This window comes from Tribolium castaneum, chromosome 1 (genome assembly GCF_031307605.1).
Source record: "Tribolium castaneum strain GA2 chromosome 1, icTriCast1.1, whole genome shotgun sequence".
Lineage (NCBI taxonomy): Eukaryota > Metazoa > Arthropoda > Insecta > Coleoptera > Tenebrionidae > Tribolium > Tribolium castaneum.
The window spans coordinates 25,421,261-25,439,935 of NC_087394.1; the positions used below are offsets into that span (position 1 = coordinate 25,421,261).

An 18,675-nucleotide genomic window follows, 5' to 3' on the forward strand; every position below is an offset into this window, starting at 1 on the left:
AAAATCACTAACAAGATGCGCTAAAGTCACCAAATGCAATACAATCAGGTCGCTTTTTCCTCTTGAAATCGTTTGAATGAGTTAAAATCGTGTAAAAGTGCCCGTGGTTATCAAAAAAACCGATAACAACCCCGTTTTGCAAGCGAAGAAGCCGAAAAAAGTGTTAGTTGTAGTGCCACCAGGTTGATGATTTGAATTTCAAATTACATAAGGACCAACTACATTTCTCCATAAAACAGTTGGTTTTTGTTAGTTTTTCGCGAAAATTGTGAATTGGGAATTGATTAACCGTTTTGCTATTTAAAGGTGTGAAGTCATTGGTGAGAAAGGCACCATGACCATGAACTGAATACCCAAATTAGGTTATTACCACCTTTTGGAGCTCGTCATTTAAATTGCTTTAAAAATGGTATGTATTGATTTTTCGTGATAATACACAGCTGTATTGATAAAATTTCAGTAAAATTGTATTAAATTTGGAGATAACGGGAAGATTAATAAGCGTAATGAGTGATTTCAAACCAAGGTTCCTAAAACCATCAGAAACTTCAAGCTTCCTAGATAGAAACGACTCCTCACTCGCCGATTCAACAGACTTTATATTCAACAGACACTTGTCGCAGTCAATTCAAACACAGAGGCAAAGATTACCGATTTTTAATAATCGAAACCACATCTTATTTCTGCTCGAAAAGCACCAGACGCTGGTTTTGGTTGGGGAGACTGGCTGTGGAAAAAGCACCCAAGTCCCGCAGGTAAGTCACGACAAACCCAAAAATTGTTTATTTTTAATCAAGCGAAATTTTATTACCGTTTTTTAATGGCACATAAAAAGTCGGTTGGGGAATCACATGTTTGGCAATTACACACTTGTGTTTATTTTGACCGATTAGATTACTTTAATTCCGGTATCAAATCATTTTTTTATTACAGGCGACAATTAATAAATACAAATTTTGTAATTTTATTATCGTATCATAAATGATAACTTGTGGCATGTCCTTTTTTCTTTCTATTTCTGGCTAAAATTTCAAAATAGTGACGCAGAAAGTTAAGTAGGTAGACTTGCTGCTTAAAATAGTCTCGTATTTATTTTTATTTGACTTTATTTGAGTACATCATAAGATCATAATGCAAAGTTTACTCAATGAAATCTTTGTCTCCTTAAACACAATATTAAGTATTAATTAAACACAGATAATAATTATATCGTGTTAGCTAAAACCGCAGTTGCATTTTCCTCCTCAGCAAACCGAAAATTATCATTTCCGGGTACAGTTGTGGCCAAAAAATTGTAAAATATCCAGGGTGAGGCCTGTTTTGTAGTCAGTAGTGTAGTAAAAAATATTATTCTGATAAAATGAATGTTTCTTTGACATACCGGGTGCTCAAAAACCGGCGCACCAACTCAATGGTGTGTGGTAGAAAATTGCTTACAAATAAAGGTAACAATGGTAAAAAAAATATGATGAATTTTATTTTTTGTAATCCAAAAACCTGCTAAAGTCTGATACTAAATTTAAAAATAATTATTCATCTGAACAACGTACCACTGAGCTGATGCGTAAGTTTTTTACCACTCTATATACAGGGTGAGTCTACTAAAATGTATTTTCACTATATCTGAAATAGTAAGAATTCAGAATTTTTCTACAATTATTTCTTACAATTAAAATTTATAAATTGATAAATGAATAAAACATTAAGTAAATGGAAAAAAATATTATTTCTTGTCTAATTTGAGAACAAGCGATGCTTAATTTTTTGTGAAAAAATCTGTAAAAAATATCTGGTGCAAAAAATAGGTAATTTAGTGAAAATAAAAAATTCACACGTAATTTTGGTGCTAGCAATAATTTTATTAAAAATTTCGATTAATTCTGTAATCAATAAATAATCAATTAAATCCTCGAACTTCTTGATTTTACATTTTGACATCATAGTGACATTTATAATGTCATTCCTTTTGAGTTGTGACGTCATTCTTAATTTTTATAAATGGCAACAGACATTTTTGTTCACTGTTCTAAATATTATCTTTCTGGTAAATAATAAAAAAATCAAATCAAATCAAATCTTAAAAAAATAATTTAATAAAATAAAAAATATCAATGAAACATAATTGACTTATTTATTAGCAGCAATTGTGTTTTATATTTTTGTTTGTATAATTAGTCTGAAAACAGTTAATATGACACCTAAACACAAAATAAATAAATAAAAAACAATCACCTCTTATAAAATAAAGCAAGAATGAAAAGATAAATCTCCTCTCAATAACTTTGACGTTTTTATTTTGTTTTCTTTTTTCTTTGCTGTATTTTTTTATGTTTACCAGAAAGATAAAAATGTATGCTATCTAAAACACTAATCAAAAATGTCAGTTGTCATTTAAAAAAGTTAAAAATGACGTCATTTCTCAAAAACGAATGGCGTCGACCTGGCGTCAACGAATGACCTTATGGTGTCAAAATATAACATTTAAAAAATAAAATCGACCTGTTTGAGGATTTTTTTGAAAAACGATTCTCAAAGATATCAATTTTGTGCGTTGCTTTTGGTTCACTCGGTATAATAAATATACTTTTAGGGGATTCACTTTGCACATTAATAGAAGAAAAAAAAGAAAAACCTAGCTAAGTGTTGAAGAATATTTATGTTTGCAAAATTAAGTTGAAAACATCGAATAATAACCGAAAAGAAATCGGTATATTTATTTTGATATTAAAGGCAAAATTATTTAGTCCTTTTTTTCTCAAATAACTAAACAGTAATTCTTAATCATTCAATACATTTAATGTGCCATTTTTTTAATTATACCTAATCAGTTTTAAAATTTGAACCACCTGTAAACTTGAACTGTTTTTTTCTCTTTTATTTTGGTCGCAGCCTTGCCTAGTTATTCCTTTTTTGTTAAATTAAATTAAATTATTCTACAAGGTGATTATACTGGTCAAATCAACAAAATGACAAGTTTTATTTCAAATAAAATTATCACTATTCTTTCATTTGCTGGTTGTTTTTGGAGTTCGTCAGGCTTGTAGTTGTGTATGAATCACTCTGTATGTAATTGGTGGATTTTTTGTTTTTTGACTCACTCTGTATAATCGTACAGAATGTAAACAAGAAACGTAATTCAATGAAACACTTAAAATATTTAAGCGAAAGGATGAATAAATTTGAAATGTTTTTCAAAAAGTGGCTGGAGACAGTTTTCCTCTGACGTAATGCGAATTAAACAACAGTTAAAATTCCATTTGCTTCTTTTTAATCGAACCAAACATTCAGTACTAATCGTTGTTTATTGCTCGATGTGGGAGGATATCGTACTGTTCGAATTATATAAAAATCGACGTAGTAAACACTGGTAAAAGTTGAAGTAATTATATTTGAGTCACCTTGTTTAATTTTTCGAGCCTTGCCAAGATTATTTTAAGGATAAACTGTTATAATATTATAATACACAAAACGACGTGACAAACGAGGTATTAAACAATTTGTGATAAATATTTAAATTGAGTGTGAGTTTGTGAACATTTTCATAATTTTTCTTTTGAGTTTTATCTAGTGTAACCTACTTTGTCGGATTTTTGCGGAAAACTATGATAAGAATAACATGCGCGTGCATTTATGTTGTGTGTGATCCAAAGACCAGGTGAGTTATTCATAGCACATGTTACTTTTAAATATTCATGTCGATTCAGTAAAGGTCATTTCCGCTTTTTTTCCATTTGGAATAAGCACACTGAAAGCTTGCGTTTTATCGACATTGGGTTTAAAAATGATCTAATTACAGCACGACATCTGTGTCGAATTAGACGTAATGTCAAGGCTTGGATGGAAATACGATTTATATTTATTTCAATGAAATGTAATAAAGCACCAGAATCGAATGCTGATTGTCATGAAAAATAGATAAGGGTAGGTTTCAGAAATATTGCAGTTGAAATAGTAAATGCAAGTGCGGCAGTTACAATGATAAAAACCCAGTAATTACAGCAAAAAAGTGTTGTTTGTTCAGGGTAAGGTCAGGAATTATTCTGTATTGATTTCAATAATGTGGAAAATATCGACATTGGAATAATGATTGTGGTTAATTGGAATTGTGTGTATTTTTCTATCACAAATAAAATTTTTACCATGAACGAGCGGTCAGGGACAAGGTTTGTTGTGGTAGATAGACACTGTTTTTTTCTTCTTAATCATAACAGTTTCAATGCTGAATTTTATTTTTGGTGTAAATGATTAAAATTTCGATCGCTATTGGCCATGAAACATAATAGTTGCGAATCTGTTAATTGTCAGAAAGTAATTTGATTTGACATGGATAAAAGTTTTTTTATAAGTCAGATAATAATCTAATCTAATATTTTTTTTGATTGCTTATTATTGTAATTGATTGTTGGGACACCTGTTTGTCTGGAATTTGGTTTTGCAAGTTATTTGTAAAGTTTCAAAATTCGCTCAAAAACCAGATTGTATCTATTAAAAAAACAAATAAAAACCTTTAGTTTTATGTTAACAAGAAATAAAGACCATAATGACACGGAAAAATGTAACTGACCATTATCCAGTTAAACATGAAAATGGGAATTTATTTATTCATTTGACATTGCCAACCTAATGATTATCAAATAACTAGTGGTTGATCGTGGCTCATACCAACATGACAACACTTTAACATTTGTTTTAATGAATAAACAGAGTTTCTCTAAAAGATTGAGGTTTGATTTTTTCGTTTTTCCAAAATATTGGCGTTTGGTCTTTTGGGGCGTTTCTATTTTTTTCACTTGTTGATTAATTATTTTGTGTTTTCTTAATTATTATGAACTACGTATTAGCTGTTTCAAAACTATAAAAACGCCAACGTCGCATTTTACCGAATTATTTTTTTAAATAAAGTTGATAAAATTGTAAAATAGTTATTAATGATTAGATCTCTCTTTGAAAGTATAAATTACATTAACTATAATTTTTTGAGTGTATGAATAATTTATAACAGCTAATTTTGAGAGAAAATGCGACGTTGGCTTTTTTATAGTACTGAAACAGGTAATACATTAGTAATTTTAAGAATAGGGTCGAAAATTGAGTTAATTTTGCTTTTTTCGTTTTAAGTATTTAATCTTGTTTTGGGTTATAAATCAATTTTTTTGAGAGATTTCGTTAAAAATCATTAAAAAAAATCGTCAAATTCAGTGGAAAATGGTTTTACTTTTTATTTTTTTCTATAAATTTCTTCAAAAATAAACCAAAAAAACAATTAACTAAATATGTTCGGGAATAGAGCATAGTGAATTTTATTTTTAAAGGTTTGTGAAATTAAAACGTAGCATTTTGCAGTGTTTTGCTAAATCAGAAAAAACATTGATTCGATTATGTCATTATTTTACAATTTTTCTGTTATATTAGCACGTTTCTTATCTAGACACGTAATTAATTATTTTATAAATGAAGCATTAACTCTCCGAATATGGTAGAAAGTATGGTGGTTTTTTTTGACGTTTAAGCACGTTTTTGGGCTAAAATTAAATTTTCTTCATCAAAAATAATTTGAAGAAATCGTTGAAAATTGAGAACAAGATTGTCTTTTTTTTCTTTTTTCTAGAAATTCTTTCAAAGATGAAACAAAAAATGACAGGAACTAAATTTTAAATGGTATTTGAAATCATTAAATTGGATTGACGATGTTATTATTTAATAATTTTTCTGTTTTATTAGCAGTTTTTCATCTAAAAACATAAATATTTTACGAAATTTAAGCACATTTTTGGACTTAAAGAATTATTTTCTCCATCAAAAATTACTTAGAAGGTCGAAAATTGTATTGTTTCTGCTTTTTCTAAGCGCTTAAACATGATTTTGGTTTCGAAAAAAGCAACTCAGACTTTGAACGAGAAAACACTACATTAGATTAAAACCTACATTATTCTTCTATACCATTTAAATTAAACAAAAAAAATTAACCAAATGTGAATTATTTAAAATTCTACTAGAATATCCTTGACTCCACAAGTCAAAATTTTAAATTAAACTATTTAAATAAATTCATAAAACCAATAAATCTCCCCTGAAAACTAGTAAATTCAAGGGTAATAAAAACAAAAATTCCGTCAAAAATAAGCTGAAAAAATTGTTTCTAAATTGGTGTTATTTTTGTCTTTTTGTTTATACGCTACTCAGTATTATAACAATTTCAGAGTTTGTAACATCACTTTATTACTAATTAATCGTTGTATTAATAAAGTACTTCATTTACAACAAATAACAAATTTATTAGTTGTGTTTTGTAAAAAATTTTGACCAAAAAACAACGATTTTACATTTAGGACTGACCATAGGGATTGACATAGAGGCGACAAAATATTTGCAAAAAAAAAACAGTTTGACACTGTTGACTTACTTTTAATAAATAACCCTATCTTATCAAAAATAAATTTACTACAATTTACTATTCCCACAGTTATTTTACAATGAAAAATTCCAAATAACTAATTATTTTCAGTCTTCAATTGTACTGTCAGAGTTATTTTAAACTAAACTTATCATTACATGATTTACGTTATTTTTAGTTAGTTAGCGACTCATAATTCCAGAATATGTCGGAATTCAAGTTTAAAATCGTTCAACGCAAATGGAATTAAACCAAATTCCGTGTGAACAAAAATTTTATTCAGTTATTTTATTTATACAGTGTGAGTCAATGGTGCTGTTTTTTTACATTTTGTTGCATAATTTGCAGTTTTTTGTTCCAAAGTCGGCTATGATCTCATTCATTATTTAGCCTCATTAGCTGGAGTAGTTCGCGGAAAGAATTAACGATTGAAAGAAACACCATTCTAATGCATTTATTGTTACTTTTAGGTGTACAAATCCAAACATCTCGACCTGGCTGCCTTTTAACCCAACCTTCAACAGTATGTCTTAAACCACTCAATTTCACAAACTCACTAAGACTGAAAAACCGTCCACGTCTCACGTGGCCTAACTGAAAACAAACAAAAAAGTATTTTACATTAAACTAAATAGAAAAAAAATGGTATGCCCCTCCTCTCACGTCAGTAAGCTTCTCTTGTCGGTTTTCGTCGCCGTCTTACTGTTTTACCTCTTCATGGACTTCAATCTGTACTTACGCATCCAAAACTACCCCATCGACCGGGGCGCTCTCGGCGACAACACCACCCTCACTTACAAAGACGTCACTTGGGTGACGTGCAAAATCAACCCCTTGTGCGACGTCACTGTAAAAGCCGTACTGTTAGACCACACCAACTACTACCTGTTCGCCCCCTTGGTCACCATCATGGACAACATCCTCGAAATCTCCCACATCCAATACATCACCCCCAACGCCATCAGCGTCTTCCACGTCTTCGTGGCCATCGTCAGCGCCAAGTGCATTTCGAGCGACAGTTTGGCGTACCGCCGTGTGGGGGTGCTGTTGTTCGAAGTGCGGACTTTTCTCGACGACCTCGACGGCCACGTGGCCCGCGTCCGGAAAAACGTGAAAGGAGAAAGATCCGAGATTGGAACCACTGGTTATTACGTGGACGGCATCTGCGATGCCTTGGGCTGCACAGCCCTCCTGATCGGGACGTTCGTTTTCCTCAAAAATAATCCACCGAGACGTGGCTACATGCAGTTGCCAACGTCGAGCGATTCCAAAGACGCCATCATCTACAAGAGCAAAATCACCTCGAATAAGGTGTCCAAGAAGTTGTTCTGTTTCGCGGCCCAGCTGATTCTGAGCTCGATGGCGTGGAATCGCTACATTGCGCTCTATCAGGACATGCTGGAGAGGAATGATGTTTCGGTGGAGGAGTTTGTGAGGCAGAATGAGGTGTTTAAAAGTACGTTTTTCTTCGGCGTCACGTGGTTGTGGAGGGTCGTTAATGTGCACAATATGTTGCATTGTCTGCTTTTGGGGATTTTTTGTGATAAGTTGTGGGAGTTTTTGAGGAGTGTACAGTATGTAGGGTTTGTTATTTTGTTGTTTGTTATTGGGATTACGGAGGTGAATGTTACGGAAGTTAGGAAGTTTGTCGCGCAAAAAACATACACTAACAGTACGAACTTTTAACAGTAAGCGGATTGGTTGTCTTTTGTTACGTTTTTTTTATTAATTTATGTTTATATTTTTTACGTCACTTTTTTTGAAAAAGCCAAATTGTGCTTTCATTTAAAAAAATAACACAAAAAAGTTTATTGTTGTTATTTTAATGGAAAACACGTTTTCTTTAGCCCAAACGAGTCACACATGTGAGTGCGTATGTTTAGTTACTATAGAAATGCGCTAAAATTTGTGTGGAACTATTGTTACAACAATTATTAACGTTGTTGTTGCTATGGTAACAGTAGAAATATCAGTGTCAGGTTTTTTCAATTATGGTAAAATTTCAAAATTTCGTCAATTCAGAGCGATTACTGCAAATTAGTGATATTTTTACTAGAATTTACTTTAAAAATATTTTCAAATCACTGAGATTAAGTGAGACTTGTAAAAAAGCAATTACAGTATATTAAATATTATTACATATGAAAGGTTTGTCAGATAAGATTTGACATAAAAAAAATCAAGAAAAAAAACATTTTGTTATGCGCAAGGTGAGTCTGCTAAAAGCTAAAAGGATATTTCTACTACATCTAAAAAAACGACTTTCGAGCTTTCTTTATATATCTCTCTATTCATGTCATTTTTTTTTTCAGAATCTTCCACACTTTCCATAATTACTTGTTAAAATTAAAATTAAAAATCAGTTTAAAAAATGTTACTAGCCTTCAAAAAAATAATTACATAAAAAGTGAAATAAATGTAATTTTTGATTAAAAAAAAATTGTTGCTCAAAATGTCATTTAAGTAAGCATCGTTTGTTTTAGAAGAATACTAGAAATAATAAAAATGCGTTTTTTTAAAAACATCTTTCAGAAATTAAAAACAATAATAAATAGTTGATTATTCAACGAGTTTGAGTGTAAATCGGACGCTTCATTGCCGAGGTGAAATAAATGAACCAATATACACAAAAAACAACATTTTATTCTACGAATTAGACTAAACAAGGCTTAAAATTGCTTTAAATTTGTTAAAAATAATCATATCGAGAAATGCCAAACAGTTGTCAAAACTTTCATACATAGGAGAAAAACCGTAAATTTTGACTGTGTTGAAGTTTAAATGTCATAGTATATTTTGGGAGTTACACAATTTCTTTAATTTTAAGTTAGAGTAATTAAGATCATTTATTTTAAAGAGTTTACTTTTAAGTGTAAACTAATGCAAAGTACTGACATTTTTTACTTCAGTAAATTAATAAGTTCATGTAAAAATGTTACTGCAAAAAATTATGTTGTTGCTCAAAATATTATTTAAGGATCGTTTCTTTTAGCAGAATACCAGAAATAATAAAACTACAATTAATTAATATATATACAGGGTAATTTTTGAAAAACGGCTTGATCTGTAGAATTTGTATTTATAACCCGATTTCAGAAATTAAATGGAAGATGCTGAAAGAAAAATTAAATGTTACAATATACTTTTGTGCTTTATCCAAATTCCTTGATTTTAAATTAAAGTTTTTAAAATCATTCATTTTAAGGAAAGAGTTTGCTTTGAACAAGACAATGTCAGTATTTTTTATTGATACCATGCAACTACATTTTTATAAAAAAAATCTTCTTTATGATTTTTTTAATAATAAGAAAGTAGAACAAGACTAATATTTTCCAAATTATGAAAAGAAAACTGTGAGTCGCAATATGGAATAAGAAAGTTGAATATGGGCTGAAATTTACAGTGTCTCAAAATTGGCGGATTTCGAGTTCAAAGCGTTTTCTTCAAACTCAGGCTAAAAGTTTTAGTGTTTATTGTTATTTAGGGTGTAGATGAAATTTAAATCAATTTCTCGAAAAATTAGCTTTATTGTGAAGTAAAATTTTTCTTTTTTCTTAAGAATGAAACGGTAAATTAAAAAAAACACATTTTTTTCACTACAAAATAATTAGTTTTACTACATTAGAAGCCAATCAATATTTTTTTAATTTTTGAAATCTGGCCACAAAAAAAACTTCTGCAAAGCCTGCTGTTTTTTTAAGATCCCCTTGTATTTTAAAATTATTGATTTTATTAATAGTAATATTTATAATTAATTAATATTTACTGGGAGAAAAAATACTGCAATTTATATGCATAAAAAAATATAAAGTACTTAATAACAAACACTGGTTTCTGTACGATTTGTAATTTTTGAGGTACCTACAGGAAAATACTTTTAGCAGAGTTACCCTGTATTTCCATAAATAATATTTACAAAACATTCAGTTTGTGAACATCAATTTTTGTCTTTTTTGTGTGAGTGCATACAGGGTGATTGATCTAAAACCACAAACCTGACGAATTTTGAAAACAATAATCAGTTAAAGTTTGGACATCCTTGGAAATGAGGTGTAGATTAGGTGTAGTCTAGATTAATTAATTTTTTAAGCAAGTTCGATGAACAATTTGTGTTATTTTTTAAAATACTGTCGCAATTGGACATTCACACCTTGTACATTACTTTTATCTACAAACATTTTTATCACAATGAGTTGTATTACAACCAAAAATCAGGTCAGCTGTGACAACAAGTTGCCAAAACTTGATTGTCGATTGTCGCGGCCAACTTTTTTAATATCAGTCAGTATTTAATTTGTCACTCTTGACCGGATGTGGTTTTTAAACGGTGGCATAATTTAATCAAATTTTTAAAAGGTTGTCGCCGTTTTGCGGTTTTCCTCTTCCAAATGCCTATTTTTAAACGATATATAACTTGTGATATATTTGCTTAGATTGTCTCGAAGACTGTGATCTGACCACATCCATAAAAACGAGTCAAAGTGACAGTTTGTGGCCTACTTTGACTCGTTCATTGCCTAGGCTTTCAAGCTCATGTAAATGTAGTTGAACGAACTTAATAACCAAGGCTTAATTAATTGTGTCATTCTCATAATATATATTGTTATTGGTATGCTCAGGCGAGATTTTCATCTTAACATAATTTTATTATTGTCAGATTTAAACAAACGAGATTTGTATTAGATTGTAGTCACATCGAGTGTATTTTTGTATTTTATTCGTTTTAAAGCAATAACCACATGCACTGAATATACTAGTCTCTTGTTTTTTATTTATGTAAGAAGGTGCACTTCCGGCAATCATGATATTAATTTCGGTACTTGCCAGTTAAGTTTTTTTTGTATTGTAGTATATACTTTGTTACGTAAAAATCAATGTACATTGGAATGGTGTTTAAGCTTAAATAAATAAGTTGCTTTATTAAAAAATCTTTTATTTAATTTTTCCCCGAACAGTATATGATTGAAGCTGGATGGCCTGGACAAGTAGGAGTGTGTGAATCAAGAAGAGTTGCTGCAATTTCATTAGCAAATCGAGTGGCTGATGAAACTGGAAGTTTAGTCCAGGAAGATGTAGTCGGCTATGCTGTCAAGTTTGACGCTTGTGTTAAACAACCTAAAATCAAGGTAACCACGATTGAAAGCAAGACACAAAACTTATTAAAATTTTAGTACATGACCGAAGGAATTTTGCTACGTGAAATGATGTCGGATCCTTTACTTAAATCATATTCCGCCATAATGTTGGACGAGGTTCATGAACGCACCCTATACACCGATATTTTGATGGGTCTTATGAAAAAAATACTGAGGGTAATTTATAATTTTTATCCACAATCACATTATAATTGGTCTTTTATCCACACTTATGAAGCATATAAAGTGACCTATTATCCACTTTTTCCATAACAACTAGTGATTATGACCAGACAAAGCTTGTCAACTTTTATTTTTCGAATACGAATATTTTTTATTTAACTTTGATTAATTCCATTTTGAAATGTGGTGATTGTGGATAAAACGTTGTATTGCATTCGTGTTTTAGTCGCATTTTATCCACTTAAGAATATTAAACATTCTTGTGTGGCTATAATCCTTTCTAAAACATTTATACAATAAAAATAACTATTTGATTTTTTGTTTTACATTTTTTTTTTCTAGAAAAGACCCGAATTGAGACTTATCGTGGCTTCTGCAACCATGGATGCGAAAGAATTGTTTGAATTTTTCAACAATAAAGATCGAAATAAAGATTCTGCAGTGATAATGACTGTGAAGGGGCGACAATTCCCGGTCAATATTTTTTACACAAAAGGTGAGTTTTTTTTTAAATCATAATACAGTTGAAGCTCTATAAATCGAAGCACTTGTTGCTGCCGGAAAAAATCGAAATATCGAGGATTTGAGATGTAGAATATTACTTTTTTATACTCCTATATTTTATTTGACAACTATTATAAAATTATAAAACTGAAGAAAACCAATGAAATTCACAAAATACATAAATAAAAATAAATTTGCAGGATATTACATCTTTATGTTAGTACTTTTTTTTGAAAATTTTGTAAAAAGACAAATTTGCTACTTTCTTGTATTGGTATTCTCTAAAAAATAAAAGTCTTCTGTTCTAAATTCAAATCTGTTCTTTCTCGGAATGAAATAGTCAAGTCATTTGATTCCAAATGTTTTTTTATTTAAAAAGAAATGGATCTTACAATTCACTTTACCTTTCAAGTTATGTTACTCTTAGTTTACTCAAGTTATGTTACTCTTACGCTCTTACGTTTACAATTTAGCGCCTTTAGGTGCTTACCTTTTGCTACATTATTTTCTTATTTCTGCCGGGTTTAAGTTTGTGTTTAAGTTCACCATTGTACTATTTTTTGCCTCATTTTTTTCGGTCAAAAACGCACCTATTTTACGAAATTCAGAATAAAAATTTTTACATTGGGTCAAAAAAGACACTTCTTTTCCTTTTCAAACCGTTTCAGCACTTTTTCGGCCTCAAACACAAATGTTTTGCAAAATTCCGACCAAAATTTAGTAAATTATTGTTGAGTTTTAAGCTAGAAATTCATTTATTTTACTAAATTTTATCAGAAAATGTTCAAAAACCTCAAATTTTAATGTGGAGTTTGCAGTCCTGAAGCAACAAATTTTTACTTGATTTAACTATGTAAATTAAATTCGATATCCGGGGCCCGTTTCATAAAAATTACAAGTTGGTTTTTACGCATAAATAGAAAAAGTAAAAATTTTATGAAATAGAAATTTGTATTGTTTCTCTTTAAAAAAAGTTTTCTTCCTTTAGTTCTTGTTCAGAATGAAATAGTCAAGTCATTTGGCTCCAGATATATTTTTTTAATTCAAGAAAAAGTAATGTTACACTCTTACGTTTACGTTGTTTAATGTTTGCGGTCGTTTTTTATATATTTTACGTTTACAACTTAGGGCCTTTATGTTTCAGAGCTTACCTGTTGCTGCATTATTTTCTTATTTTTGCCGGTTCTTTACTTTTCTCCGCTCCTACATTCTTTAATTTTGGTGTTTAAACGTCTCTGGTATATATTTCTGTCATATTTTACTTATTTCTACTTTTTTGTATATAGAAAAATTGTCAGACATGATTTCCTGCTTTAAAAGTGGAGTTTTTATCACAGGGCATCTAAGAAATAATCATTTTTTGCACATATGCATACAATTTTTTTAATGAAATCAACATTAGAAACTATAAATAAATATTCGAATTAGACTAAAACGCAAATAATATTTTGAAATAATCAGTTTATAAGTCACCAAATTAATTAAGTCGAAAAACACAAACCAAAAACAGTAGATTAGGTCGAAAAAACATTTTCTTCTTCAGTTTTGTAAATTTGATACTGTAATTTTTCAAATTTCATGAAAAAGCACCAAATTTATTTAAAAAAAACATTGTTTTAGAATTTTCCAAGCGTGTAATTCAGTCCAAATTCACATATTTCGAGAAATTCTGAATAAAAAATTAAACCTCAGTTTTATAAGGTCATTATTTTTACCGTATTTTTTTTTGACTTTCTGTACGTTTTTGACTCCGAAAATGGAAATTGTTGCCGAATTTCATCATAAAACTCTTAACAACTACCAAATTTTCGAGATATAAAGGTTCGATTTATGGATTTTCCACTGTAGTAGATTGTTATTTTACTTATTAGGAGTAAAAATGATAATTTATGTGAGAAAGCTGAATTTAGCTTTGCGTCTCGTTTAAAAAACGAGTCGTCCGTGTTGAATAACTGGTTAAAATGCTCTACGGCGCTTAATTTTTGCAGAACCTGTCCCATGTTACGTGCAAAAGTCGGTCGACACCGTTTTAAAAATAAACGCATCGAAGGAAAGTGGAGACATTTTGGTATTTTTGACCGGTCAAGAAGAGGTCGATCGAGCTGTTCGCCTATTGAAAGAACACGCCAATAACATCGAACAAGCGAAGAAAAAAGAACTGATGTTCGTTTTGCCAATGTACGGCTCTTTGCCATACCACGAACAGCTCAAAGTGTTTAAATCGGCTCCTGACGGTTACAGAAAAGTCGTAGTTGCGACAAATGTTGCAGAAACATCTGTTACAATTCCCGGAATAGTGCACGGTACAAAAATAATAATCTTCAATTTATTTATTTAAATTGTGATACAAAAATTTCAGTTATTGATTGTGGTTTCGTTAAAATGCGTTGGTTTAACACCGAAACACACACCGATAGCTTGATTACGGTCCCAGTTAGTCGGGCTTCAGCCGATCAAAGGGCTGGACGTGCCGGAAGAGTAAAACCAGGACATGTCTATAGACTGTATACCGAAGAAGCGGCATCAAAATTGGCCGATAATACACCACCTGAAATAATTCGAACTAAACTGACTTATGCCGTTTTGCAATTGAAAGCTTTGGGCATTAGCAACATTCTTAAATTTAAATTTCCAAGTCCACCACCTGTCCAGAATTTGAAAAGTGCCCTCGAGATTTTGTACGCCTTGGGGGCTATCGATATAAATGGCGAGTTGACGAAGCCTTTAGGCTTCCACATGGCCGAATTCGCTCTGGATCCGCTTTATTCCAAAGTGCTTTTGAGTTCAGGTAAGTTGTAGTTACTCCAAATTAGTAAAAATGTTTTTTTTTCATTTCGAGTTTGATATTACTGTTTTATTTTATTAAAAAAAACTGTTTTTTTTACTCTCAGGCCTGTTTTAATTTTTGGAAGCACAATTGAGGTGTAAATAATAATTACTATTTAAAGTTGATTTTGTAAAACAGAAAACAGTTGCTAGAAAATGAAATGAATTCCCAATATAAATTAATTAACATAAAAAACACATTTAAAAGTAAAACGCGTTCGATTCTACATAAAAAATTGTATAAAAACACGTGTAACAACGTCTTATGCTTTATAATACTTGCTGTTTTTTTTAATACATTATTGTGTGAAAATAGGTGATTTCGGATGCTCGGAGGAAGTCCTGACTATAATCTCAATGTTGCAAGTCGAGACGGTTTTCACTAAACCTTCATCCGGAAATTTTTCCATCAAAGCCCGTATTCAGAAGCGCTTATTTGAAGTGGAAGAAGGCGACCTGATTACATATTTAAACGTTTACAATGCATTCGTTAGCAGCGAAATGTCGAGAGAATTTTGCCACAAAAATTTTATTAATTACAAGAGCATGAAACGGGTCGTTGAAGTAAGAAATCGCTTGGAAAAAATGCTCGTTAATTATGATGTTCCCTTTGTTTCCTGCCAGGGTAAGTAAAACAACGTAGTCTTAATGTAAAAAAAAAACAAACAAACAAAAAACATGGTCAAGAGTGAATGCACTGTAAATAGGAACATCAGTTATATGTTATATGCCAAATACTACACTATTTTTTTTCTGTTCTATTACTTTAATTGATTTGTTGAATGTTTATTGTACTTTAATGAAATTCATTTTGTGACCAGTGAGAATATAACATTAATTATTAGATTGCGTTGAGCGTTTGACAATAGTCTGACATTTAAATCTAAAAAAATGTTATTTTGTTATGATCGGACTGATCGTAGAAAAAATAAGGTATGCATAAAATATTTTTCAAGACCTCTTCATAAAATACTAATTTTTCTACCCATGCTTCCTTTAAATGTTTCTTTACCTGTACTTATCAATAATAATATTTATCAAAAAACAGATTTTTTTAAGATTTAAGTTTATGATCACTATGATCAATAAAAATGCAAAATAGCAGCCTCATAGGCAACTTGAGACCAATGAAAATGCAATAATTTAATTAAAATTAAAATCATTAAATAATCGCTTGTAAATATACGAACAATAAAATGGCAAATTTTACTCTACCAGACACCGACACAAACCTTTTATTGTTACTTTTTTCGGTCTAAAACAGACGAAAAAGTCTAATTTAATTTTATCAATTGACAAGTCAAAAATAAGGTTGGCAGTTTTTTCGATTTATTGCGGTTTTGACTAGTTTTTTTTTTGTAGTAACATCTTATAGTTTAATATTTTCATAGATTTTGAAAATACTTTTTTATTTTATTGGTCGAATCGTAGAAAAAGTAGTGTATGCAACTCGCATTTACGTTTCATACTTGTGCCTTAGTAGCCATTATTAAATGCTCGTTTCTAAAAGATTTAAACTAATTTTTCTTAAACTAAGGACCGGTTTATAGAAGCGTCATTAATTTAATTCGCAATTAAATACGTGATTAACTGATCACGTGACCAAATTGAAGCAATTTAGTTGGCCCATTCGCGTTGTTAACTTTTAACATCGCAATTAACTTCGAGCGATTTATAGAATCGTAAAATTAGAAGAAAAAAATTAAAATCTCAGGAAATTATATTTTTTGGCACCCTTGACCATGTTTTTATTTAGACTTGCGATAACTGAACTGAAAAATTTCAGGAGTTACTGAAATTATTTGTAAGTGTTTAGTAACGGGCCTATTCCCCAATGCGGCCTATTTACACTATAGTGGTGTTTATAAAACAGTGAGGGGAGATATTGAATTGTTTGTACACCCAGATAGTGTTCTCTATACCATTCCACAACCACAATGGGTCCTTTTTTGTGAAGTAATGCACACCACAAAACTTTTCATGCGAGATTTAACAGTCATAAAAAGCGATTGGTTGTTAGAGTTGGCACCGCATTTCTATTATAAAACTACATTTAAGGAGTTTTAGTGAAATAAAACTAGTTTGGTGTAAAAATAATTTATTTGCAAGACTCCAGTCGCTGTTTTTTCCTTTCTAAATATTCCTGAACGTTATCGAATTTCCTTTTGTATAAAACTGTAATAAAATTGTGACAATCGGTGATTTTTAAGGGCGGTTTAGTAGCGTCACGACTTGAATTATTACAATAATCATAAATGGTCAATTTTGAGTTATCAAAAATGAATAAATTGCTGGTTAAGTAAAATTTGAACGGGGTTTCGTCACATTTTATACTTTTCACATACTGACAAGAGTAATTCTCTAGTGATAATTTATACAATAGGATCCATTTGTAATTAAGTAACGAAACGGCAATAAAAACACCATCACCACAAAAAGTTTGCATATCAATAATGGGCAAAGCGGTCACATCAACCTTCTCCTTGTCCATTTCTTGCGACAACTCCTTCAATAAATTTGCATCATCGACGTTGTTATTGGTGTTAACGTCACTTAATTGTTCCCCTTTTAAAAAATTCCAAACCCTCACAGTACCATCCCCTGACGCAGAAACTAAAACATTACTCACGAATTCAACCCTAGTCACAAACTCCTCATGCCCTAAGCAAAAACTAACAATATTGTAAGTGTTCGGAAAATGCGAAACTCGAATTTTCTCGTCCCTATCACACGTCACAATATATCTTCCACACTCACTTAAAGTCATGTCCAAAATCATGCTTAAATGCCCCAGCAGTAAAGTCGGCTCGGCCTTTTCGTCACTGAATTTATACAAAAATACGTCTCCAGTCCTGTCGGCCACTAGTATATCGTCCTGATTGGTAAAAAGCACTTTGCTTGCGGCCCTATTCACTATAAAGCTTTTGACTAGGGTTAAGTTGTTGTCAAATAGAACAATTTGCTTGTTTTCGGTAGACACGGCTATGTATTGTCCGGTGTGTGACGTGGCGAGGGAGCTGATTGTGCGGTCTTGCTTGTTGAGCACTTCGAGTTGTCCTTTTGTTAGGTTTGGGGGCAAATGGGGGGCTGGGATGGTGGTACTTGAGGTGGCCCCTGAAGTGGGGTCTAGCGTCACGACAGCGTCCCCCGATGTTAGAACAAGCCGTGAATCCAGTTCTTTGATGTTCATGGTGTCTATGTGCGGTTTATTTGAATTTGAAACACGTTTCAAATTTGAGGTTAGTGTCTTGACTCAAGTGACGTTTCTCAATAGTTCCAAATCGCGTCAGTTATAATTAAGAATAATAACCGTAATGTGAGTCACCAATTAAATAATAATTACGCAGCGATTAGCGATTGTAATTTATGCGTTCGGTCACGTTTTTATTTTTGGATAATTGTTTTGGGCAAGGATAGCTCCAAATAAATTCGGAGTTATGGCAATTTGTGGGTGTGGGAATGTCAGTGAAGACAGCACCAAAAATGGTGCTGGCACCATAAACATTACAGTCGACCAGACAATCGCTGCGCACATAGAGCTAGCACCATTTCCCAACCATTTTTGTTTTCTACAGCCAAGTTCACACCAGGAAAATTATCAAAATAATCGTAAATCATTATTAAAACCTCAAT

The 18,675-nt window shown here is 31.1% G+C and overlaps 3 protein-coding genes across 9 annotated transcripts; 2 read left to right on the plus strand and 1 right to left on the minus strand.

Moving 5' to 3' along the window:
• Positions 1–14: 14 nt before the first annotated feature.
• LOC658237 (probable ATP-dependent RNA helicase DHX35) lies at positions 15–17,139 on the plus strand. 3 transcript variants are annotated; one of them, XM_015977989.2, is made up of 10 exons: positions 15–248; positions 307–409; positions 461–755; positions 11,350–11,520; positions 11,566–11,706; positions 12,055–12,208; positions 14,205–14,519; positions 14,576–15,004; positions 15,359–15,667; positions 16,829–17,139. In XM_015977989.2, exons 3-10 carry the CDS (start codon positions 507–509, stop codon positions 17,107–17,109), a joined length of 2,049 nt encoding a protein of 682 aa, XP_015833475.2. In that variant the 5' UTR covers positions 15–248; positions 307–409; positions 461–506; the 3' UTR covers positions 17,110–17,139. The 3 variants fall into 3 exon arrangements, with proteins under 3 accessions (XP_015833475.2, XP_064215958.1, XP_064215960.1); XM_064359888.1 differs by having other exon boundaries at positions 15–409; XM_064359890.1 differs by lacking the exons at positions 15–248; positions 307–409; positions 461–755 and adding an exon at positions 3,570–3,655.
• On the plus strand, positions 617–11,322 carry Cpes (Ceramide phosphoethanolamine synthase). 5 transcript variants are annotated; one of them, XM_015977990.2, is made up of 2 exons: positions 617–755; positions 6,865–11,322. In XM_015977990.2, exon 2 carries the CDS (start codon positions 7,037–7,039, stop codon positions 8,078–8,080), a length of 1,044 nt encoding a protein of 347 aa, XP_015833476.1. In that variant the 5' UTR covers positions 617–755; positions 6,865–7,036; the 3' UTR covers positions 8,081–11,322. The 5 variants fall into 5 exon arrangements, with proteins under 5 accessions (XP_015833476.1, XP_015833479.1, XP_015833477.1 ...); XM_015977993.2 differs by lacking the exon at positions 617–755 and adding an exon at positions 838–1,308; XM_015977991.2 differs by lacking the exon at positions 617–755 and adding an exon at positions 3,569–3,655.
• A 1-nt stretch (position 17,140) lies between the features above and the next one.
• Positions 17,141–18,470, minus strand: wuho. Its single transcript, XM_008201313.3, has one exon. The coding sequence runs from the start codon at positions 18,230–18,232 to the stop codon at positions 17,141–17,143; it is 1,092 nt and encodes a 363-aa protein (XP_008199535.2). The 5' UTR covers positions 18,233–18,470.
• Positions 18,471–18,675: the final 205 nt, after the last annotated feature.